The following is a 24,477-nucleotide window of genomic DNA, read 5'->3' on the forward strand; positions in this document are numbered from 1 at the left end:
TCCACGTCCTACGGAGGCACCCGGACGCCCGACAGCAGCTCCACGGATGTATCTCGACCTTCCGACCTGCGGACCGGACCAGCTACTCGAGCTGGGTCGGGCTTGACCCCATCATTAGATCCCAGCTCACGTCCTCTTGCCAGCCGTCCGGCTAACAGGGACCGGATACCTCCGCCTCCGCCCAAGAGTCATCATGGAAAACGGATCGCCCCTAGCCCTGGCGTCACACCCTCGCTCACCCAGACCACCCCTGGCAAGGCGACCAACCGCTTCTCTTTCCATGGCTCCCCATCTGAGCCATCCTACTCCCCCCGGCCACCTCAATCGGGGTCCGACTATTTCTCCGCTAAGCCCAAAGACGAGCCGCCGTCGACCGAGCAGTCGACAGAGTCCCTCCGGCGGAGTCAATCGCAGCATAAGCGGCCCCCAACTCCGCCGCTGAGTCGACGGCACAGTCAGATGAGACGGTCGAAGACCACCATGTCCAAAGTCAACCCATTACGGTTATCCATCCATGTAGCACAGGCCTCGAGCGCGGCATCGTCGTCATCATCGCCGCCACCTAGTCCAAGTGGCTGGTCCCTGAACCCAGCACGAACTCGGGAGTCCCGTACGGGCAGTACCCCGTCCGAGGAGCCCATGCATACTGCAACTTCAACCCTGCGTCCGGAGCCCTCTGCAGCCGCACCGGTGTCGCCCACAGAAACGTCACAGTCGACGTCAACAGGATCGTCGACGAAGCGGACCTCACTTTACAACCCCCTCCCCCCGCCTCCGCCGCCGCGACGCTCTCGCGGATCGAGCAACCACAGCATTGACAGCAGTGGCCAGAGTCTCCGATCGGGCAAACCAGCCGACGAGACAACGGCGGCGCCGGCAGCGCCAGCAGCGCAGGACGAGTTCGTCCCGCATCCATCAAACGCCCATGATATCCTGGCCGATTTGAGCCGGTTACAGAAAGAAGTAGACGATTTGCGCGGGCATTACGAGAGCCGAAAGGCCAGCCAATAGGCCGATTAAGAAGTCCAGCCCCGTAGGGTGCTCGACTTAGTTCCTATCCCTATCTCTCTTTCCCTGTCCTTCTGCAGAAAGTGCAAGTATTAAAAGAGGCACAGCCATCGTAGGGAGTGAGAGTGAGTGAGTGAGTGTACATGGACATGTGAACGTGAATGAGTGATGAAGCATAGCGCTTGGTTTTTTGTTCCCCTTTCATTCTTGAGTATAGTATATGTTTCTGTTGGGTCAGTGAGGTCTGCAAATTATGCATGTGTTGTACTATCCCTCAATTAACTCCGAGAGACAACCGGTTGGTCATCTCATTTGCACCGTACTGGACTTGCGTCATGGCCATAGCGAAACAAGAACTTCATCTGCAGGCCTGCACAAAGAATCGATAGGTAGCACGTACTGCTAACTATCCTAGTAGCATCCTTACCACCCAACCCAGAAGTGCTCCCTTATCGCCTCCTATTCAGTTGTACATCAAAGGTATGCACGCATTGGAATGGGTCAATCAATTGACCAGGTAATGGAACCAAATGGCGCATGATACATGGTGGTTGAGACACCTCTCTAGTACTCATGTATACTACTAACTACAGTATAGTGGTCACACGACCAGGTCGCTGGTTTAGTTACGCTTTATAATTACAGTTATTACTAGTACTACTAGTAATGATACCCTTAGTAGATTTCTCTCTATAGAGAATTCGTGCATGCAACCCCTCCAGAGGAGGATGACTCAAAGATGATGAATTGGTTTACTCTTACCACTATCCACAGTAATGAATACCAACAGCAACCACCACCACCACAATATCAATAACCACGAAAAGGTCTAGAAAGAAACAGCAAGACATCAAGGAAACATGCAATAAATCTAGCCCAAATACAGCTCCAACGGTAAATCATGATACATCTGATAATCCAAGTCCACACTCCATTCCAAAACAAAGAACTTGACTAGCGCCACAACAGCCATGGAACTTAACTCTCCACTATCACCACCTTCTCTATTTACTTCTTCCACCGGCTGGTGGGGAACCCTCCAAAACATCGTCTCATCCAACGATATGACAGCCAACCCATCACCATTTCCTCGCCCCTCACACCATACCGCCGCTATATCCGTGACGATGCGCACCGCATCCCCGGAATTGCCGCTCCCGGCTAACACGGCACCCGCGGCTAGGTCGGCCATGCTGCCATTGCGGACGAACTGGGCGTCCCAGCCGCGGGCAATGAGCCGGTCTGCGTGTGTGGAGACGGTGGTGCGGAGGGTATGAGCGAGTCGAGCGCGGTAGTGGTTCATGCGTGGTTTGGCGAAGGCGAGGAGGATGTCGCGGAGGCCGCGGTGGATGGACCAGGAGAGGGAGGTCCAGGGGAGGTAGTCGAGGCAGGTGTTGAGGATGGTGGTTTCGTGGGGTGGGATGTGGAGGGTTACGGAGTGGGTGGTGGTGGTTTGGTGGCGGGGGTTGGATTCAGTGCTGGGAAGGGAGAGAGTAATGGAAGTGGATTCGAGTTCTGATGATATGTCGTAGTCATTATTGTCCTCGGTGATGGGCTTCATCAATAGAAGATCGACTTCATTAACGTTGCCTCCAATCATGTTGTAGAGGTGTCTGCTGCCGTGGGCGCCGCCAAAGCCTCGCACGATGTGTTCGAGAATCCATCTGCCCGATGCTTTGCGGCCGGGGAAGGCGCATTTGAATGGTGGAGAGGACGCAGGGCTTTCGATGACCCCGGCTAGCATGCGCAGACAGCGGTCGACACGTACTTCAAAGGTTGGAGGGTAGACGTCTTTGTTCAGCGTGTGCGAATCGTGGGCCGCGAAGTGGACGTGTGCGGCGTCGCCAATGGGCCATTCGACGTACCACTGTCCGCAGTAGGAGGCGTAGGCAGCTCGATGGCCAGATGCGCCGCTGTGCCGAAACACTGGTCGAGCATTGGTCACGGTGAATAGAGCCATGAGGGTTGCGCGAGAGATGACCGTGCAAGCGGTTAGCTTGTGCTTGGTGAGAGGGCCTCGAGGAAGGCTATCCCAGGTTGGCAGCTGGACGGGCGGTTCTCCGGAGATGGTCACGACGTGCTCAGTCTTGAAGGGGCTTTTGGTAGAGACTAACGACCCGGTCTGGGAGGGCTCCTCGGGGGTGGTAGAAGGTGGATGAATGACGTTGAGCAGGATGGACCATGCAGCCTTACCAGTTGGCTGCGCAAGTGGCCGTCGACTGACATGGACGGTCTTTCTGCCACAGAGCCCGCATGGCAGATTGGCGTTGATTACAGGCCCGACAAGAGGGGGCTTCACGACTCTATACCAAGGAACGTGTGGCTGCCAGAACCGCCAGCGACCCAGGTGCTGTACATCTCGCAGGGTGTGGAAGGGGTCAGTCTGATCGATGATTGTCCCGAACTGGGTGACAATGGAGCCCAGCCCTACCACCGTAACGGCGAGAGAGAGCCAGGTAGCCACCGTTGAAGAAACATCCATTCGGAGGCTTAACCCAGCCAGCAGCCGGGATATGGTGCTCTTGACTGACATCCAAGGCGAGCTCATGATCTCTGGAGGGGCTTGGGATAAGTGAGTTGGAGGGATGGTGAAGGGTTGCTGCGCTAATGCATCTGAGCGCATCGGCCGCCAACCATCGTCCGCTGTCATCGCAGGATCCGAGTTGGCTCTGGCAGAGAACACCATCGATGTTTATCCCCGCAAATAGGATGTATGCTGATTGCGCCTGGTTTCCCTTCACGAGACTCTCTAGTGCCTTGCACTTCATAATAGTGGAACGGAATGCTTCATCTCCCAGCTTTGAGTGCCGCTACGATGCTGCCAAATACCAGTGTGTTGGCAGGCAGAAAATGGCCTTGGGTGGCCTTCGAGAATGAAAGGAGTCGAGTACCAAGGTCTATTTGTAATTTACTATTCCCAAATATGGTCTCGAGATTGTGCGGTTTCCGATATGCGTTCTACTTTCTCCTAGACTGCTCTTGGAGCCTCATTGTCAAGAAAGCTGCTAGAATGGCAGCACATCCTCCCAGTCTCATGACCCAGCTTGTGCTGGTATCCCAAGGCTGCCCTCGTGGCTTCTGTAGCGCCTTGAAGATGACGCTTCCTATAGCACTGGAAATAATCTGGGGGAAGGAAATAGCGACATTATGTAGACCAAGAACGACGCCGGCTTGGTTTGTTGATTCTTGTGCCGTCCTTCTCGGTTCATCGATTTCCTGAACATATGGCAGACTGCTTGTCCCTTCTACTTCGCCGGATCTTGCTCGACGATGTGCCGGTCGCCCAGGGTCTTCCTGTGCGATCTCAGATGCGATCAGGGCATATGGTGCCCACGCCGTGACAGCCCAGGCAATGCCAATTATGCCAGTCATTACCGATGCTTGTCCCGGGGACGAGACAAAGAATGTGCTGAACATGCAGATGGCAAATAGGCAATGAGAGAGAAGCCATGCGCGGCGTAGTGATAAACCGGGAATCCTTAACTTCAAGCGGAAGCTGCTCGAGCTAGTGCTCGCTTCAGCTGCCTCTTGTTTCTCTGAAGGAACCACTAGCATTGGCAGGATGATACTCGCTGCAAAAGACACTAGCGCATTCAAGAGCATAGCCAAAGTACCGATGCGTGTAGCATCCTCCCATACCTTGTTGATCTCATCATCCGATAGATCTTGATGACTTTCGAAAATGGGGTTCACATACAACTGCCCTATATAAGTGGTGGCGTAGAACAAAAACGAAAACCACCCGAACCATGCTGCAGCCTGGATAATATAGACCTGGCGAATACGCAAAGGGAGGCGATGAACCAATTCTTTAATGGACTGAAGCAGGGATACAAACCCTAGACTTGCAGATGAAGATGGCTCCATGCGCGGATCCTTTTCCTTGATATAAGCGCAACCAATGGATAGAGTGATTGCTAGTGAGACACTAGCAATTACGCTGATCCCTTTGAATTGTGTATTCCCGAGGAATGGGATAATCCTCGGCAGATTCAGCCCGCCAATGATGAAGCCAAAGATGTTCCCTGCGCTGACGTGACGGCTTGCCCAGGCATTTGCCGCTTCCTGCTGATGAGCCGGGGCATTATCGACGATGAAAGCCCGGGTAGCTGCTTGGACTGTGACAGGATGTCAGAAGCATGTTTCATAAGAGCCAGTTAGCGTAGATACCATACCAGTGTTAATGGCAAAGTCTTGGCAGTACATTAAGAGCGTTGCAGCCACGATGACTGCAGTTTTGGTTTCAGCTGCCTGAGCATCAAGGCCAAATAGGCCAAATAAGCCGCCGACAAGTTCCCGCACCCAAGCCAGAGCTAGCAGACAGATAGCCAAGAGCACGCCACCAAATACCATGAACGGCTTTCGCTTGCCCCAGGAGATGCGGCAATTGTCACTTCGGATGCCAATGTAAGGCTGCACAAGAGTGCCTGTAAGGGGCCCTGCAATCCAGACAAAGGCAAGCAGCGCTTTGCTCATTCCGAGAGATAGAAGATACGGCTATGGGATAAGCGAAGTTGGATTAGCTACTGAGATTTGTTTGATTTCTTGAGCTTTACAACTTACTGATCCACTGGAATGCTGGATCGAATAGACAATCTGGAGACTAAGAAACGGGTCAACGAGGACAACAGAGCAAGCTCATGCCATTAAGTACTCACCCTCCCATGGCTAGGGTCAGTGTGAAGAGGTAAGCGCTGCTCTTGGATGCCTCATCAGGGGTGGATGGACCTGGCGGTATATGCGAGTCCGGCGGCACCCATCCACCGTGGATGAGAGGCTCCGCCTCGTTGCTGCGCTCTGTCATGAGAACAGGTAGTCGAGCATTTATCAGTCTCTTTGCTAGCAGTAGAAAAGATGTTCAATTTCGAAAGCAGACGAAATCCGATAGGAATGATAGCTGAGAGGGTGAAATCGATAAAGGAGGTTGTTTACTTCCGTCGGGATTGGGGCGGAGTAAAGTAAAGCAGATCCATTAATATTCCCAGGCATCAAGAGGAATCCATGGACGGGACTGACCGCCTGGATCCCGAACAGGCAAAGATCTGTTACAGATACTTTGAAGGGAACGCCATTTTATCGACCTGCAGCACATAGTCTGGTTTCATGATTAATATTAGAACATCCATCTACTCATTGAAAATGTGTCACCTGTTTGGGGGAGCATAACTAGTTACTAAATGCGTGTTAGTAAGCATTATACTGCTCTAGTTACGGCTAGTCAACTTTTGTCCGGAGAGTAAGCACGTAGTAGATAGTTAGTAGTATATTAAGCAGATTAATGTCGACGGGTTTGATAAGAACAGTTATCAATGTAGTCTAAGACGTTTGACTTTTTCGTTTATCGGTTGTGAGGAACACCTTCAGCCGCGGGCCCACTCTTTCGGTAGCAGGGAATATATCTAGATAATATCTATCTACTATGCAGTAGTAATGTTAAAATCTAAAGCTTCGAGATTATTCCATGTCCGATCCCTGACTAATGGTGCCATCAAGATAAGGATGGTGAATATCGCTAAGACGAAGCCGGTTAGGCTTCCGTGATAATGCGAGGCTCCCGATGACCCGAAGTCATCAACCGCGTCCTCATCTCCACGTCCCTCGCTCCATCTTCCCCTCTTTTGACTTCTTGCTGTTCAGTGCGTAACAAGTTCGTCTCCGGAGCTGTAAGCGCGAGTCTCAATTTGTTCTAATCATCCCCAGGGCGGCTGTCCAGCGTGAATCCCGGTGCTACAGTACTCTCAGTCGACGGCTCGGTTCTAAAGCATCTATATTTTCCAGCCATGGCCCACAATACCGGCGTTCCCCGCATAACTGATGCGACGAAAGGTACTGTCTACGTCGATGGCTTCAGAACTCCTTGAGAGCACTCACCGCTGACCTGTCTCAGTATGGACGACTCTAATTACAAATACTGCCTACCTGTCGGGGCTGCTGACCCTAGAGTACTCCCTCCGTAAAGTGGGATCGAAATATCCGCTGATTGCTCTCTACACGGACTCCTTCCCGGCGGAGGGCCATGCTGCTCTCGATGCCCGTGGAATATTGAAGCAGCGTGTTCCCTATCTGCTGCCCTCAGTACCTAAGGACTACGTCAACGATGTACGCTTCTATGACTGCTGGAGCAAGCTTACGCCCTTCTCTCTTGTGGAGTACGAGCGCGTTGTGCAGCTAGACAGTGACATGATGATTCTCCGGAATATGGACGAGTTGATGGAGCTCGAGTTGGACCCTCCAGCACTGGCTGGGACAGGGAACCGTGTTTTTGCCGCCAGTCATGCCTGTGTCTGTAACCCGCTGAAGAAGCCGCACTACCCTCCTGATTGGTATGAACGATCCTTCTTCCATTCCCAATTCCTACGAGGACACGACTTCCCTGATAAGTATTCGAGGACTAATGCACCACGGTCCAGGATTCCATCCAATTGCGCATACACATCCCAGCATGCCACTCCGGATGTCGCGCAGACCGACGGCGCATCACCCACGACCGGGCTGGGTATCCCCAACGGCGGTCTTCAGGTGGTCAACCCGTCCCAAGAAGTCTATGATAAAATTTTGGCACAGCTGTCCTCGTCTGCGACCACTAACTATGAATTTGCCGATCAATCCCTGCTATCGGATGTGTTCTTTGGACGATGGGTGGCGCTGCCATACATCTACAATGCGCTCAAAACCATGCGGTGGGAGGGGATTCATGATGCGATCTGGCGAGACGAGAGCGTCAAGAATATGCACTATCTGCTTAACCCCAAACCGTGGGATGAGAGCGAGGCTGTCCGGTCGGGTCTCGAACCTCGCTCAAGCCGGGAAGCGCCACACAGCTGGTGGTGGGACATTACAGAGGAGAGAGTGAAGGAGGAAAAGGCAAGAGGGGTAGATGACGGTTTCTGAGTTTTTATGTTTATTTTTATTTATTTCCCCATTCTTGAACACGTGAACGCCGCAGCGCTATCACAGCACATTAGACCTGCCTGTCACCATACGAAACCAATGCTACAATAATAGAGTCATTCTTCGAGGGCCCAGATGGAACGGGAATGCAAGCATGGCGTACATTCATTCCGGGTTGTGATGTGAAAGGGTGTGGTGGGAGGCTGCATTCGGAATCTGACCCTTCAGGCTCTCAGGTGTCGAGCCCCGCCGCCGGTGCTGATTGGTCGGTGGAGTGGCCAGCGGCGGGGGTTGACGTCAGGGGCTGCCGGGGCAGAGACTAAACCCAATTGGGACCATCGCAGAGGGCAGTCCAAGCATGAGTCCATCATAGTACTTACTAACTACTAGTCGTAGTACTAGTCACAATCACCTCCAGGGGAAAAAAGGTGCCCTCCGAAACCGCGGGGAACTGGCGATGGCTTTCCGAAACATCCACTAGAAGGCGCCTGGAATGGACCTGCATTGAGGCTGGGAAATAGTATCCAAGAAAAGAAGCATAAAAAGAAGGCGAATCTGCTTCAGGTTGAAGGTTCATCGATGGTGCTGGCCCACCGACAGCCTCACTTTCACTGACCCGTTCATTCATTCATTTACTTCCCTTCCCAGTCCACTGAAACTACTACTGCTACTACTATTACTATCACTTACCCTCCTGTTACTATTTAGTCTACAGTACTACTACTACTACTACCACCACCACCAAGTTGGCTTTGAACTCTCCGCCCTCAAACCTTAAAAAGGCCATTGCGATCTCCCAACTCTTACCACGGATCCTCCCCCCGTCTCTTATTGTTGCACGACTTGGTTCATCATAAGTAGACCAGCCAATTCACTGCCCCGCAGATCCATCCGTTTCTTTTCTCAAACCATCTTATTATTTGCTTCCTCAATCTTTCGCATCCAGATCGACATCCTTACCGCAGCATCTCCTTGAACGATCATACCCTTCCTAAATCGCGTTATCTACCTCTATCGTTTATCGCGTTTTACATTGGGCAGACGCCCCTCCAATTTGTGAATAGTCAACTTCGATCGAGCTTTACCAGAACAAGATGACGACTCCAACTCTGATCAATCTCCCTCCCCCGCCATCTGATCCAGTGACTCCATCGGACATGGGGCCGTAAGTTCCCCAGCTTCTTCATGCTTTCATTCTGATCTTGTCATGCAGCATTCCACCTTCATCTTCATTTCTTCATTTTTTTTTTCAGGCTAGTACCTTTACAAGATCAAGCTGACAAGAAGTTTGCGACGCACTAGAGGGACCCCGAACTCCGGTACGACTTCGTTGTCGGCCTTGTCAACAACCGCCATCAAGGATGGCCATCAGGGTCAGCCTCATCCTCACGGTCGTCACGCCCACCACTCCCATTCCGCATCCGCTACATCCACCACCACGCTGGAAGCAGAACGCGCCGACCGGATCTCGCGTTTAGCAGGCCTGGAACGAGTGGCTACGGCACGGGCGGGTGGCAATCCACAGCCTACGGGCATGGTGGCAGGGACTCAATACCCCGGCTACTTTGACAGTGGCTCTGGGATCAAAGAAAGAAGCACGGTAGGTAGTGCCAGTGCGACAGGCAGCGTGGGCGCCCGCACGACCTGGGCCAGTGGCAGTGATGCGTTCGATGCAGACCGAATGAGTGAGTACCCGGAGGACGGGACGTCCAGTGTTGGCAACTACAGTGATGAAGGAGACGCTAGCCTGGTGGCATTCGGAGAAGGTGCCAGTACTATTAGTGGCCCAACTTCACATCTGCTGCTGAACCGAACGTCATCGGGACATCGACCGAGCTCCTTGGGTAGCCCTGGAGTGAGTCGTGCGAGCGCATTCGCATCCCACAGTCAGCAACACTCTGGGGAGGGCGCGATGCTGCTGTCGACCCAGTCGCCGACCGGATCCGTGACACCGGAACCTACACAAGATGCGCGGATGGTCGATGGGATGACGTTCGACTCGGATGTGATTGACACTACTGTGAGGACCCCGCGATTGGCCACTCCCGCTCAAGGTGGCGAGCCGACTTTTTGAATTAGTAGGTTTGCTTCTTCTGCAAGTAAAAGGGAGACCGACAGACAGACCGATGAACATAAGGTCGGGGTTGCCCAAAGGATAGGATTACGGGCGTTTCCTGCAAAGTGTTTTCCCGCTTCACTAAGTTCATGGGTTTTGGCATTGTAATTGTACGGGAAAAGAATGGGACATAGTTCTTTGCTGGGGAGGAGGGAAGGAGGATATGATCAATATTGGCGAGGGAGGCTTTTTTGTGGGCTCTAGGTCAATTTACGTCTTTCTCTATTACGAGAGAGAGAGAGAGAGAGAGAGAGAGATCGGGTTATCTGCAACAAATATCTACTTGTAGAATAGTTAGCTAGCAGCGAGTCATTTCTTACCATTTCTTCCAGGTACTTAGTTTGTGAAGCAATTGAAAGTGCCCGCCAAACAGTCTTGAGAAATACTGCATAGTAAGGAACTAGGCTGGGGAGTTGATTAGGATTAGATTAATCTAAGCATTACGGGTCCAACGAGGAGGATCTCCATCCCGACCGGAGCAGGACCAGATTGACTCCAACAGGCGAATCGGGGCGAATCTTCTTTTTCCTCACAGTTGCCAAAGTCTAGACCCCCCGGGAGATGTCTGTGGTCCCTCTGCCAGTGCTTCCCATGTATGGTGGGAAGCATAGCATGCTAATTTATTTAGTAAGTAAAATCCAGTAGTGCAAGTACCACAAAAAAAAAAAAAATACTTGGTAGATGGGAAATGACTGGAGGCAAAAAAAACGAGCAACAATTCAACTGGAACTGTGGTGAACTGGGGCCGAGATCGCCCAATGGGAGGGGAGGCTCCATCGCGGGTCCCCTTCAGCCTTTCACTTGTCTGGCTTCTCTCTCGGCGCCTCTTCTTCCTGCTTCCTGCTTCCTCTTCTCTTCTCTCTCTCCCTCTCTCTTCCTCTCTTCTTCTTGTCACCTTCCCCACCCTTTCCAACTTCCTTTCCCCCCTCCTCCTCCCTCCAACCCCGACTGTCTTCCTGTCCCTGTCATTGCTGGCATTGACTTGTCAAGCATCGAGAATTCCCCTTTTGGACCGGAGACTCGTACTGAGGTATTCGTTCAATCCCGCCAAGCTTCGCTGCCATCCACTTTTGAGTCTTTGTGTGTGTTTGTGTGTTTCGCGGCACTCCCAGACCACAACTTCTCGCCACGCTTCAACCTCCAACAGCCATATCTTTTAACCCTCGTCCACTCTCGATCTATCTTTCGTATTCGTTATCACTACACCCCGGTAGTAAAATTCTCGTTCAGTCTTCCCACTGGATTACTTCCGAAGACTACCCGTGCAATTTTTCTGCTGCCCTGTTACACACTACCTAAGTGGCGGGGAACGTTTCTCACCTTCTACCACTGAGATCCTGGGCTTTGTGATTTTTCCTGGTCCGTCGCATTAGCATCGTCTGCGCGCGCGCCTCTAGCTGCTTCCGTGGCTTTTGTGAATACGTGTTTCGTCCCACCAGAGTGAAACGTTGAGAGACATTTCGAAATGGCAGCTCCCACCCAGCTTGCTTGTGAGTCTACCTGCTGTTCTATTCCTTTCCCTTTCTACAATACAGGACGGGTGAAGAAACAATCTCTCTTTTTCGGATTTTTCTGCTGTTCAAGGGCAAGTCTAACTAGCTGTAGACCGTACGGTCAAGGGCATTGGCATCTTGGATGCGGCCCCAGTTTATGAACCTTTGTCGGGGTTCGAAAGGTATGTAGAGCCCAATTCGATCGATCTTTGTCTACTTGAGTAGCTCGCTAATCCTTCTAATCTTCTGTTTTTTGCAGACCCGAAGGAAACATTCGCTGTAGCGCTTACTCTCCCTGCGGCCGGTATTTCGCATGGGCATCCCCAGAGAAGTACGTCTCTCGACCCTCACTGAAACCGCAAAAGAAGAAACGGAAACTTACAGGTTGTCTACTAGGGTCACCATCATCGATCCTTCTGTCGGACATGTGGTCTCGACCATCGCTGCCGATAACGTTTTCGAGCTGGGATTCTCGCCCCTCGGAACCTACCTGATCACCTGGCAACGCCCTTCCAAGGATGCCAATGGCGATGCGGTCAAGAACCTGAAGGTCTGGCAGGTCGTGCAGTCGTCCGAGAACGGTGACGTGCATACGCCTGTGGGCAACTTCGTCCAGAAGTCGCAGACCGGCTGGAACCTTCAATACACCTCCGACGAGCGTTACTGTGCCCGGGTCGTCACCAACGAAGTCCAGTTCTACCAGAGCGAGAACCTGTCTCAGGTCTGGAACAAGTTGCGTGTGGAGGGGGTTGCGGACTTTGCGGTCGCTCCTGGCAAGAACCACTCTGTGGCTGTCTTCATTCCTGAGCGCAAGGTACGTGTGGTGCACTTGTTCACAAATCCGATAAGAGTATCATAATTTCAAAACTGACTGACTTTCTGCTGCTTAGGGACAACCCGCTGCTGTCAAGGTCTTTTTGGTGCCTCAGTTTGGATCCCCCGTCTCGCAGAAGACCTTCTTCAAGGGCGACAAGGTCCAGCTCAAGTGGAACGAGCAGGGTACCACCGTAATCGTGCTTGCGCAGACGGACGTGGATCGGTCGGGCAAGAGTTACTACGGCGAGACCACCCTCTACCTGCTCAGTGCTGGTGGTGGCTTCGACTCTCGTGTGGACTTGGATAAGGAGGGACCTATTCACGATGTGACCTGGTCTCCTAACTCCAAGGAGTTCGGTGTGGTGTATGGCTACATGCCCGCGAAGACCACCATCTTCAACTTCCGCGGTGTGCCTAAGCACACTTTCGCTTTGGCCCCTCGGAACACCATCCTCTTCTCGCCCCACGGACGGTTCGTGCTGGTGGCTGGTTTCGGTAACTTGGCCGGTCAGATGGACATCTACGATATGGACAAGAACTTCCACAAGATCGCCACCGTCGAAGCCTCCAACGCCAGTGTCTGCAACTGGTCCCCCGACGGCCAGTATATCCTGACGGCCACAACCAGCCCACGTCTCCGAGTCGACAATGGCATCCGTCTCTGGCATGTCAGCGGTGCTTTGATGTACAACGAGGACATGAACGAGCTCTACGATGTGTGCTGGCGCCCCCAGTCGCTGATCCAGCACCCCCTCGGCGATCCGTTCAGCCCGCTTCCGACCCCCCACCCCTCCGCAGTGGCGTACCTGAGCACCAGAAAGGCTCCGGTCAAGCCGGCCGGTGCGTACCGGCCTCCCGGTGCCCGTGGCCAGCTTACCCCTCTCGCCTTCAAGCGCGAGGACCAGGGCGGCGCGGTCTTTATCCGGGATGGCGCCAGTGGCGGTGCTACCGTTCACACCACGAACGGATTTGGCCGGACGCGCAGACGTGAGGTGCCGGGTGCTGAGCCGGCCGAGGAATTCCTTCCTCCGGGAGCCGCTCCTGGAGGTGGAGTTGCTCTGCCCCCCGGTGCCGACCAGCCCGAGAAGCTGTCCAAGTCCGCTGCGCGCAACAAGAAGAAGCGTGAGGCCAGGAAGCAGAAGGATGGTGAGGACGAGCCGAGCCCGGACCGCCGCGGCGAGAAGGGTGACGACCGCAACCGATCCAAGGGCCAGAATGAGCGCAAGAACGGCGGCCAGGCCAATGGTGCTCCGGCATCCAAGGCCAATGCCAATAACAACGCTGCTGCCGCTGCTGCTGCTGCAGCGGCGGCGGCGGCAGCAGCCGATGCGAGCGGTGCTCACTCCGCGCAGGACAAGAAGATCCGTGGACTTTTGAAGAAGATCCGCGCGATCGACGAGCTGAAAATGCGCCTTGCCGGTGGAGAGAAGCTCGAGGATACGCAGATGAAGAAGATCCAGACTGAAGAGTCGGTACGCAAAGAGCTCGAAGGTTTGGGCTACAGTGGATAGAGAGAGGCACCCATATCTTATTGGGTCAAGGATCTGGATTACTACTAAACAGCATTTGAATCAACACCCATTTGGAAATATGCGCACCGGTTTCTGCGCTGTTGGCGTTGCTCGCTTAACACTATTATCATGATTTTTCTTTCCCCTTCTTGGCTGGCTGCCTGTATGAATTGTACATATTGTCCAGTGGCTCTGGCTGGTCTGTTTGCTGTGACGGAGTATTATCTTCTCTGATCTGATGTGGATGGATGTCGACGATATAGCTTTCTGGTGTGTTAGAACTGTGTTCAGCGAGGGTGACATTAGCTATTTTACCCTGTATATCTGTATATACATACACCGAAAGAGTCTAAAGGAAAAATAAAGAGAAGAAGCGAAGAGACAGAAGAACGGTGATTTCTTAGATGGTATCTACGACTTTCCTTTGCATCAGTTTGCGATAGTGGTAACTCGGTAATGTTCCCATGCATCCCAATCATTAGTCTGAGAATACCGTACGCTTCAGGTAGCAGCTTGTAGTAAACAGCTAAATAAATTGAATACAATTTGCATTGTCCATTTATTTTCATTTCAATTGGTAGATCGCCTAATCAATAAATGAATGAGTGTAGTATGGACGCTCCTTACCCCCCCTTAGTATCTCGTCTTCACTAGATATCATTGTATATAAAGGAAATCCTTGACTTCAGTGTGATAATCCATCGTACTAGTAGTAAATGAGACCAAGTAATTGATTGACCTCTATTACCACAGCACACTCAAACATCTACATTCATAATAAATCTAGCTTGCTACAACTTTTTTTTTTTTTTTTTTTTTTTTTTTTTTTTTTTTTCTTTAAAAAAAAAAAAGAAAATGTTCCCACCAAATCAACCCCCCTTATCCCCAACCCCACCCCCAACATCAGCAGTCCTTAGTCCCATCCACTCATATCTGATACTGATGTAGGCAGCTCCGTCCAGATCTGTCCAGATAGGAGATATAAAACCTCCATCTTTGCGAGAACGCATGGACAGAAATACGGACGGATAGATCAGTATCGAGTCACGAGGGAGAGAAAAGGAAAGGAGCAGAGGACTCAGTCCGATGTTTGAAAATGGGGTGGTTTCTGGGCTTGATGGTAAACCCGGTTATGGGGAGGATTGATTGATTGTCCTTTAGAGTTCTAAAGGACAAAAAAATTGGATGACGGGATGGGATGTGATGGTTGATGTCTCGCGACCGATACAGAGCTTATCCCTTCCAACCCGGTCTTTCTCGCACGATAGAGGTCGTGGGAGATGAACGGAGGGAAGGAAGGGATTTCAAGGCATGGACCTCGCCTTGCGCTCCACCTTGCAGTGCGAATTTTGGGTATGGGGTCTACGGGTGGAGGAGGAGAGGAGAGAGGAGGTATGAGAGGTGTGAGTGTGATGGATGGGTATCTCTGTTCTTTGATCTCAGCTTCATCTGTTAGGAACATGTGGGGAGCATATGTGGAAAAGGGAAGGTGGCTGTTCTGCTGTCGACATTGTGTCTGCTTAAGTGAAGACCCGCGCTCGCTTGATGGGACTTCCCATACGGAGTGAGCGATTCGTGCTCGCCATGCCACTAAGGAGTCGGTCCATTCCTTCCACGCCGAGCTGCCCCCTTTGGAGCATCTGCTGGTCTGTTTCCTGAGTGGCGGGCTCGGGGATGTATTCGGTAACGGGTGCTGGTGCTGGCTCAGTCAACCGTGGGGCGAGGATCACAAGTCGATGTTCGGCCGTGAGAAGCATATCAAATGGCTGTGTGCGAGTAGAGCGGGTCGCCGCAGGGAGGTGTCCGATGCCTTTCAGGCGCTCACCCACTAGGGTGATATCTTGGAGGGGAGACACCCGGCAGCGGTTGGATGAATCGAAGGTGCCACTAGCCTTGACAGCGTTGCGCCACAAGGAGAGCAGACTGGGAATGACTGCGCTTTGGTTTCCATGCTGCAGCAAAATCGATTCATCGGGCAGCGCGTCCCTCCAGGAGTTAGTCTGATACACTGAGATCCCTCCACTCAGGGATGGGCTGGCTGTTCCAACGGAGGCGCCTTTGAGCAGCGTGTCTTCGCGCAGACGCTTCGTAGACGGCGTCAAGGGCGCAAATTTGGGCCGTTGTTCGAAGGAAGGTCCGCTTGTCTCAGAACGACTGGCGCCAGGCAGGGGACTCAGAATCCGACCGCTGACGGAAAACGTTGTCAGTGAACCACCTGTTACTCCCTGCACACTGGACTGTCGCTGAAGCGGACCTTTGATGGTCCCGGGGCCAGCCCCTTCCAAATCCCAGACACCCCATTCGCCATCCGACGTGAGGACCAAGATGGCACGCCCTCCAAGCACCCATTCTGCGTGAGTGATGATCTTCCGTCGAGGGAGTCCCGAAGCAGATTGCTCAAAACCGGGGTACAGACTGATCAACCATTTCCCTTCCGTGTCGACGGTCTCAAATTCGCTCTGGGCACCGGACGACCTCCGCGAGGCTTTGAGTGGTTTCGTGGAGAAGCAAGAGTATACCTTGACACAGCCGCTGTGGAACGCAACTAGCAACGTGGAGTGTCGAAGGGCAGGGTAACCCGAGGGATTGAAAGAGATATTCACAGCAGGGGCGGGCAAGTGCCGTCGCTTAGTCTCAATCTCATCATCGCATAAACGATATGCAGTGCCGCGCGCCTTCTCCTCCTCTGCGACCGGAATCCGATGAATGATCAAGAGACCAGACGACTCAGCCGAATGTGTTGCGACGAGGAGGTCCCACCTTCCTGTAGACGAGCGGGATGAACCATGGTTTGAAGATGTATCCTGATCTTGCTGATCAATTTCTTGATAGGTGAAGGCGATGCTAACTCCCCGCGGGATCTCCTGGTGTGATACTCCACCACTAATTGAGATCGTCTGAATGCTGAAGTCGCTTTGCGTAGGGTGAGGGGGCAGCAAAGGCAGAGTTACAATGCGAGTAGAATAGTCTGCGCACACAGCGGCGATGATGATGTCCTTCTTCAAAGCCGGGGGAAATGGATCGAGCGAAGAGCGCGCTGTTTCGGGGAGGACACGAGGCACAGCCAGCTGGAGGACTCTGCTTCCAAGGGGTATATCAAGCTGGCGCAAGACATCGTCGTAAGGGTGGAAGGGGTCCACCTCGGTTTCGTCCTCTTCGAACTGGTAGGTTGGCTCTTCATCTTGCTGAGTCTGCTGGGTCTCCGCCATGCTCTCCTCATCGGAATCAATAATCATGACCGCATCATCATTGGCGTTGCTGGCTTTCTGCGGTTTGTCCACTTTCGGGGCAGAAGGCTTCTCGGTGGAAAAGTGTCTTCCTCCCCTCCAGACTACCTTCAGTCCAGTCTCATAACCGTAAACAACGATCGACGAGCCATTGGGGGCCAGGAGGGGGTAGCCTGTAGCTGCGTGTACACGATGAGGCAGTTGATAGCTAGATGGAGTGTCCCGTAAGCACGATGTTGCTGTTATGGTCTAGAATAGAACACGAATCTACCTTAACTGGAGTCCATCGTCCCTCGGCCGGACTAGAGGTCGAGATGGAAAGGACGGCATTGTTGTGGTGGCGGTTTGCTTGTACGGTCAAGAACAGAGCTCAAAGGGAGACCGACGCCGCCAACAGGGCAGATCGCGTTACCAAGCGTATCGAAAGAGTTACAATTAAGACCACTAGCTGAAGAGAACAAGAGTGATCATGTAGAATAGAAGGGCGGGTGGAAACAGGCAGTTAGTGAGTGGGTGGTGAGGAAGAAGGTGAAAGTGAAGGAAGTTTGGGGAGGCCGCGGAGGAAAAAAGCCGCTGAGTTGAGGATGGAAAGTTGGCCCGCCGCGTCCATCGCGTCTCCAAGCAACAGCCTGCCTTTGCTTCCCCTCACGCCGCAACCACCACGACAACTCCCCAACAACGCCCATTGTCGTCAATCCGTCAAGCGCGCTGACCTGCCTGTTTGATGGTCTAACCTGACAATGGGCATGATATCGCCTCTGGCTCCCACTGCCAGAAATTCTACCGCTACGCCCGACCATATACACCGATAATGGCTACAGTTCGATCCCTCGGATTGCATGAGCCCTCGGCCATCGCATTCCTTGTCGCAGAAGGCCTCTTGCCCCCAGATCCCTCGGAGGAGCTCTACTCATGGACAACAAGCGTTGATCGAGACTCCAACGGCCCGGTCGAAGATGAGATTGTTTGGACAAGAAGCTGTGCGGTTTGGTCACGAGCGGGGGTCATTAAGAGGGTGTTCAGGCTTGATTTAGAAAAGGAGGAAATTAGGCATGCTTTGTTGACGAGATTTGCGGTGGGAAAGATAAAGAGGTCCGAGTCAAGCGTCTCGAAATCCTTAAAGGGCGAGGCAGCGCAGCTAGGCAGTACCTCAGGCCGCAGTCGAGGCTCGCCTGATCATCTTAGTGCTGGACTATCGAAGGGCTCATTGTTGATGCTGGGTCAGAATGGCGAAGGCTCTCGCGATACTAGCGGCACAGACGCGAACAATGCGCGAGCCTTGGTTGTGGTCCTCAAGTCCCAGGCTCACATCTTCTTTCTTGCCGGGAACAGCCATGTTGTGCCCCTACCGTTCGAAGTTGATACCGTGTTTGCGACCCCCAAGGGCCTTCTGATTCAGAGAAAACTACACGAGGAGGAAGCCAACAACTCACCACCGGCCGCGCCCCCGAACTCGTTCGTTTCATCCTTGCCTGACTTCCGTGCATCTCAGTCGCTCGACATACCTTCTGGCAAATCCAAAAGACCATCCTTGACAATTTCCCCAGCCCCCAAACCTGGCCTGAAGCCACGGGCAAGCAAACATGCCGACATGCCCAGAGTGTTCTCTCTTATGGATCCGCACTCGGAAATGGGACTCGTCGTCACCAACCAGTCGTCTCGTTGGCTACAAACTAGTGTCTCGGCCAGACCTTCCGGATTGGATGTCCTTGACCCAGCGGATGCAATTGTCTATGTTTCTCCAAGAGATGAATTGTCAAGCTCTAATCGAGGGCTTTCCATTGGTCCTTTGATCCTTGTGGTGACCGTCAATATCAACACAGGGTTGTACACGATATGGACGGCTCACTACAGACAAGACGAAACTACGCCCTCATCGAAAAAGAAGGAAAGGAGAGACACGGGTGGCACTCGCTCGAAGCGACGCAGTTCACACTTTGGAATGACGACAGGTACAACCACGCCCGCTGGTCGTCCATCGGGTGCTAGAGAAAGCTTTGGTCCAAGAGGTGATGGGTGGAACACGTCTGGGTTGTCTCTTTCGCAATATTCTGTCGAAGGAAAGCCGGATGAAGACGACCTGGCGTCTAAGCTGGGTCAAGACTTTGGGGACATTGGCGTGCCACTCAAGACATCAAGACGAGTGAGCTCTCTCCTTGCACGCGCGGATCTGGCTGCCAGCCAGGATAGGATCACGTTTTCCGACTTAGCCACAGGCAGCCAATCGAGCTCCATGCCACATGGTAATCTTCGGCAATCTCTTGGGGCTGGAAGCACTCGAGGCAGCTTTGGCTTCAATCCCAGGGGTTCTCTTCCACCCGGCAATGGCTCAGTGTACAGCACTACTGGAAGCTTTGTCGATGCGCCAGTCGATAGACTGCTTGAAGAGCTGAACAATGAAAGTCTTTTCGAAGGATTCGAGAACATGGACCTGAACCATGCGGCGTCAGGTCTTCCCGAAGAAGTCTTCCTTTCCAAAGTTGAAAGCTTTTCTTCAAAGTTTTCGGTCTCCTTCCAGACACCGGTCAAGTCAAAGCCGTCAGCTCGGCGCATCAAGATCATGACTTTGTGTCCGTCAGAGTACGGCAATGCACAATCTGGAAATTCCGCGGCTTTGGCGCTTTACTTAGTGGATCAAGAAGCGAAGTCAATGACGGTCGTTAGCCTACGAGCAGACAAGGTTGCGGTTTCCAAGAAGGACGCGGTATTCTCGAAAAAGCCAAAGAGAAGTACGCTATCTGATGAACGATCATTAATTGTTCAAGCCTCCGGAATACAGCACTTTGCAGATGTATGGGACGCCTGCAAGATTGTGGATGGTGGAATCTCACGGATCTTGACCCTAAAGAAGACGGATGGTGGCGAGCAGGTGTTGCAGTTGCAGACTCCATGGAGCAAAGCAACTCCGATTCAAATTCCCCGGAAACTCATGCTGCATGAAGCATACGGCATAAATCTCAATACGTCTGGCAACCGTCGAAGAGAAAGTGGTGTGAAACGACTATTGACTGACTCGCCGATCACCGTAACGGGCTTCGATCATGCTGCAGCCAGAGGAAAGTTCGATGCTATTGACTCCGAAAACCGGAAAGTGAAACTACAGGTCCAAATGGAACCTAGCAATGAGCTGGTGAAACGTGTGCTCAATGTCTGTCGGTTTGCACTATCGGACCAAAAAGCCGGAGACGGGCTTTTGGCTGCCTGGTGGGAGACTATGGCATGGCTTCAGGAGAGAGACACCAGCGAAAATGATCTCGAATGGACAGCCATGGTGGTGATGTTGTTTGCAATGGCGATCCAATTCATTGACAGTGAACAACCCCGGACTCCGGCCAAACCGACCCGCAGAAAGAAGGGGCTGTTGAGGTCAAGCAGTGGAAGCCACGTCGATCTCGAGAGCTGGGAGACCATGTTAGAGCAGGAGTCTGGCTCTGGGGGCGTGGTAGCACCGTGGATGGCCAGTAGCTCGTGGGCCTGGGTGGTTGAGCAAGACGCTGAAGATAGCGAAGTAAGCCACGGCCACCAGGTGCCCTCGAGCCGGTCCACGTGTCGAACGAACACATATCTCCTTCGATGCATTGCTCTGACAAGGGACTTCCTGAACACCTCCCGGGGCACCCTCTCAGTAGGCTCAGGCGGCTATCTGCCCACGGCGTTATCCTTCAACCAGAGCATACGAGGCACCGCACTATGTACTATACTCGTCGCGTTACATCTTTTCCGCGAGGAGCAAAAGCTCTCCGTCTGTGATAGCGAGCAATCGGGCAAGCCTCTGGGTCTCCTAGCTCCAGTCCTGGCCCAACTTGGCGGATGGCTTGGCTGGCAGTCTTGGACATGGGCCGAGGATGCCTATTATGGCATGGAGATGGCTAGTATGGATCGGTGGCAATTCGAAGAGACTCGCATCTCAATGCTCGACCTCCCCGCAGAGCCATTCCCGCCGCCGTCAATCTTTGCTCACCTGGAAGCCGCCTGGCGCCAGCCGTCAGATTCATTTTTCACTCTCCTGAACTTGGTAACGAGCCCGGACAGGCCCCCAAAGAAAGGAAGGTTGTGGAAAGAGTGCTTTACGCTCACTCCCAGAACGCTGGCTCTCGATGGGTTCCTCTCAGAAGTGCATAACCTCGCGGCACCGTTCGACCGGGTCAAGCTTCTCCATCGTTGGGGTTTCACTAGAAGCATCATCGAGAGCTTCCCAGAAGGTGTCAGCGCCCCCCTCTACGAAGCCATCATGCAGTCACAAATGCATGCATCTACGTCCTGGAGCTCAACGCTTCTTGAACTGATCGATCGCGAAGACCTGAGTATTTCCATGGGCAAGAATAAGCCATGGCTTCCGTCGGCCACGTCGTCGCTGCAGCCGGCAGTCTCGCACGATGCCATACGCGATGTGCATCACATTGGTAACTCTGCATTGGATGTGGATGCAACCAACTCGTTCGAAGCTTCCGCGGAGGCAGACCGGTTTTCAGTGACGAGGCTGATCTTCCGTGAGGATAAGCGTTTCATTGACGCCGCTCGGTTGCTGAACCAGTCCAAAGCGCCGGTTGCAGAGTGCATACCTGAGCCAGAATGGACCGACTCGGACCTGCTAGAAGCCCAGAAAGAGGTAGTGCAGCTTGTGACACTGAGGACGCTCTCCATTCCCACGGGTCGCGCCATGTTGACCTTTAGCGGACGACTGCCATTGCTGACGGAGAAACTTCCGATTCCTTCGTTCTCCCTACAGTGTGTCATGAAACCGTCGAATGTGACAATCAGCGCGGACCGGGCCTCGTTTAGCGAGGAAAAAGTGTGTTGGGCGTTCTTCCACAATGGCGTCTCTACTGGCCTTGCTATATCGAAGAGCTCCAAAGGCATTGACACATCTTGGATACTTTTCAACAAGCCTCAGGAGCTTACTAACAGACATGCGGGCTTCTTGCTGGCTCTCGGCCTGAACGGGCATCTTAAATCCTTGGCCAAGTGGGTGGCGTTCAAATATCTCACTCCCAAACATACGATGACATCCATTGGCTTGTTGCTCGGCTTGTCGGCTTCGTATTTAGGCACGATGGACACGCTGATAACCCGACTTCTCTCGGTTCATGTCACCCGGATGCTCCCTCTTGGTGCTGCCGAGCTGAATCTGTCGCCGTTGACACAAACAGCGGGAATCATGGGCATCGGCCTCCTCTACTGCGGATCTCAACATCGACGAATGAGTGAGGTGATGCTGTCAGAGATCGAAAACGTGGAGCAGGAGGAGGGCTCTCACGAGGACCTGCGCGATGAAGGATACCGCCTGGCTGCGGGGCTCGCTCTTGGATTTATCAATCTGGCCAAAGGCAAAGACCTCCGGGGAATGCGCGACATGCACATTGTGGAGAGGCTGTTGGCTGTTGCAGTGGGCACCAAGAACGTGGATCTCGCGCACGTCCTGGACCGGGCCACGGCCGGTGCCACGATTGCCCTGGCGATCATTTTCATGAAGACCAATGACGAGATATTGGCCCAGAAGATTGATATTCCGGACACCACAGTGCGCTTCGACTATGTTCGGCCTGACCTGTTCCTTCTCCGCACTCTTGCCAAACATCTCATCATGTGGGACAGCATCCGTTCTACGGATGACTGGTTCATACAGAGTCTGCCGCCAGTCTACCGCCGTCGGTATCGCCTCACCGGCGTCCGTCGGCTGAAGAGTGACGACATGCCATTTTTCAATATTGTCGCTGGTCTGTGCTTCACCCTGGGTCTCCGCTATGCGGGCTCTGCACAAACCTCCGTGCGTGACCTGTTGCTCGCATATCTGGACCAGTTCATCCGCATCTGCAGACTTCCTGCTGTCAACTATGACGCCAAGTTAGCCCGGAACTCAGTACGACACTGCCAGGATGTCGTGGCCCTTTCCGCTGCCGCTGTCATGGCAGGCACCGGTGATTTGGCACTTTTCCGTCGCTTGCGATCTCTCCATGGCCGCGTAGACGCCGACACTCCGTATGGCAGCCATATGGCGGCGCATATGGCTCTGGGCCTACTGTTCCTGGGAGGTGGCAGCTACACCCTCGGCACCTCCGACCTGGCGATTGCCTCACTCATTTGCTCCTTGTACCCCATCTTCCCTACAACCGTCCTCGACAACAAATGTCATCTACAAGCCTTCCGACATCTCTGGGTCCTCGCCGCAGAGCCTCATTGCCTGGTGCCGCGCGACATCGACACCCGCCGACCCATCTCCATCCCCATCACCATAACCAACCAAGATGGCATCAGCCGCAAGATCACCGCTCCCTGTCTTCTCCCCGACTTCAACAGCCTCACCCGAGTCGAGATTCGCAACGCAGACTACTGGCCCCTGGTCCTGGACTTCTCCAAGGACCCCGGCCTACGCCAGAAGTTCCACCAGGGCGACCAATCCATCTACCTCCGCCGCAAAGCCACCTACAACCCTACCGGCTCGTCGGTCTTCGTCTCAACTCTCTCCGGCCTCAGCGAAGCCCAAGACGTCCTCCCCTCCTCCACCTCCGCCTCCAATCACGGCAAGGGCCTTCCGCCAGCCGCAATGCCCAATCTCGCAACCCTGCTCACCTCCGGCGTCAATCGCACCCCTACCTCCCCAACCCAGAGCATGTGGGAATGGATCTTCAACCTCCCCTCTCTGCGGGGTCTGGACGTCCGCGAAAAGTCCCTCGTCCTTCCTTCCTCCTTCTTCCCCACCACCAATAGTACTAGTCACAGCAACACCGCTGCCCTCTCCTACGCCCCCTGGCTGCGCCAATCCGCCGTGGACAGCAAACTCGTCCTCGAGGCCATCGTCAAGAATACCATCCAGGCGGCGCGTGGCCGCGCTGCTGATCCGGATGAAGTCCGCGATCGTATCTGGCAGTTGCGGTTGTTGTTTAATTGGATTGATGCTTCGTCTTCGTCTTCTCTGTCTTCGGCTGAGGAACGCTTCGCGGAGAGGCAGAGAGAGGAGCAGGAAAGGTCTGAGAATGGGGGTCTATCAAGCCAAGTAGGTGCCTCGGATGGACTTTGGCTAAGGAGGGATTACATTGAGGAGATGAGGTGGAAGATTTGGGGAGTGCAGATTGGGGATTATGATTGATTGATTGAAGGGTGTGTTGATTGATTGATATGTCGCTTACGATATGGCTGGGTGGAGTTTTGTTAGGATCTGAGAGGCTGGTGTTCGATTCATATGTTTTTTTTCCCTGCTTTGCATGTACGCATACATGGTTTGTGGTTTGATGCATGAGAGGGGTGGGAGAAAGTGTGTGATTCTGGAGAGGTGGTGATACCATTACTGTACCGGATGTAGTTTTGTCATGATAATCATTATGAGGATACGTGCATTACTTAGACCTGCAATGATGCATGTTTGATTGTTGATGAATTCTTAAACTTTTATTAATGAAATCGCTAATAAATCAAGA

At 53.1% G+C, this 24,477-nt stretch overlaps 9 protein-coding genes across 9 annotated transcripts; 6 read left to right on the forward strand and 3 right to left on the reverse strand.

Moving 5' to 3' along the window:
• On the forward strand, window positions 1-1,011 carry An11g10580 (uncharacterized protein; the record flags this gene model as incomplete). Its single annotated transcript, XM_059750563.1, has 1 exon — window positions 1-1,011. A coding segment is annotated over one exon (1,011 nt), but the record flags the coding sequence as incomplete, so codon positions are not given.
• Window positions 1,012-1,879: 868 nt separating this feature from the next.
• An11g10590 (hypothetical protein) lies at window positions 1,880-3,556 on the reverse strand (the record flags this gene model as incomplete). The annotated part of the gene is made up of 1 exon (XM_001394979.3): window positions 1,880-3,556. The coding sequence occupies one exon, from the start codon at window positions 3,554-3,556 to the stop codon at window positions 1,880-1,882; it is 1,677 nt and encodes a 558-aa protein (XP_001395016.3).
• A 410-nt stretch (window positions 3,557-3,966) lies between these two features.
• On the reverse strand, window positions 3,967-6,134 carry An11g10600 (uncharacterized protein; the record flags this gene model as incomplete). The annotated part of the gene is made up of 6 exons (XM_059750564.1): window positions 3,967-4,178; window positions 4,278-5,126; window positions 5,184-5,479; window positions 5,667-5,842; window positions 5,941-6,027; window positions 6,090-6,134. The coding sequence occupies 6 exons, from the start codon at window positions 6,132-6,134 to the stop codon at window positions 3,967-3,969; spliced, it is 1,665 nt and encodes a 554-aa protein (XP_059601687.1).
• Window positions 6,135-6,788: 654 nt separating this feature from the next.
• Window positions 6,789-7,899, forward strand: An11g10610 (uncharacterized protein; the record flags this gene model as incomplete). The annotated part of the gene is made up of 3 exons (XM_001394981.3): window positions 6,789-6,834; window positions 6,896-7,331; window positions 7,419-7,899. 3 exons carry the CDS (start codon window positions 6,789-6,791, stop codon window positions 7,897-7,899), a joined length of 963 nt encoding a protein of 320 aa, XP_001395018.1.
• A 1,094-nt stretch (window positions 7,900-8,993) lies between these two features.
• An11g10620 (uncharacterized protein) lies at window positions 8,994-9,973 on the forward strand (the record flags this gene model as incomplete). Its single annotated transcript, XM_001394982.3, has 2 exons — window positions 8,994-9,064; window positions 9,202-9,973. The coding sequence occupies 2 exons, from the start codon at window positions 8,994-8,996 to the stop codon at window positions 9,971-9,973; spliced, it is 843 nt and encodes a 280-aa protein (XP_001395019.1).
• Window positions 9,974-11,480: 1,507 nt separating this feature from the next.
• An11g10630 (uncharacterized protein) lies at window positions 11,481-13,835 on the forward strand (the record flags this gene model as incomplete). The annotated part of the gene is made up of 6 exons (XM_059750565.1): window positions 11,481-11,505; window positions 11,621-11,690; window positions 11,768-11,839; window positions 11,893-12,322; window positions 12,399-13,371; window positions 13,630-13,835. 6 exons carry the CDS (start codon window positions 11,481-11,483, stop codon window positions 13,833-13,835), a joined length of 1,776 nt encoding a protein of 591 aa, XP_059601688.1.
• Window positions 13,836-14,931: 1,096 nt separating this feature from the next.
• On the forward strand, window positions 14,932-15,291 carry An11g10640 (hypothetical protein; the record flags this gene model as incomplete). Its single annotated transcript, XM_059750566.1, has 2 exons — window positions 14,932-14,936; window positions 15,066-15,291. The coding sequence occupies 2 exons, from the start codon at window positions 14,932-14,934 to the stop codon at window positions 15,289-15,291; spliced, it is 231 nt and encodes a 76-aa protein (XP_059601689.1).
• A 64-nt stretch (window positions 15,292-15,355) lies between these two features.
• Window positions 15,356-17,392, reverse strand: An11g10650 (hypothetical protein; the record flags this gene model as incomplete). Its single annotated transcript, XM_001394985.3, is given in 2 exon segments — window positions 15,356-17,270; window positions 17,334-17,392. Coding segments are annotated over 2 exon segments (1,974 nt in total).
• A 481-nt stretch (window positions 17,393-17,873) lies between these two features.
• An11g10660 (uncharacterized protein) lies at window positions 17,874-24,149 on the forward strand (the record flags this gene model as incomplete). The annotated part of the gene is made up of 1 exon (XM_001394986.1): window positions 17,874-24,149. One exon carries the CDS (start codon window positions 17,874-17,876, stop codon window positions 24,147-24,149), a length of 6,276 nt encoding a protein of 2,091 aa, XP_001395023.1.
• Window positions 24,150-24,477: the final 328 nt, after the last annotated feature.

This window comes from Aspergillus niger (genome assembly GCF_000002855.4).
Source record: "Aspergillus niger supercontig An11".
Lineage (NCBI taxonomy): Eukaryota > Fungi > Ascomycota > Eurotiomycetes > Eurotiales > Aspergillaceae > Aspergillus > Aspergillus niger.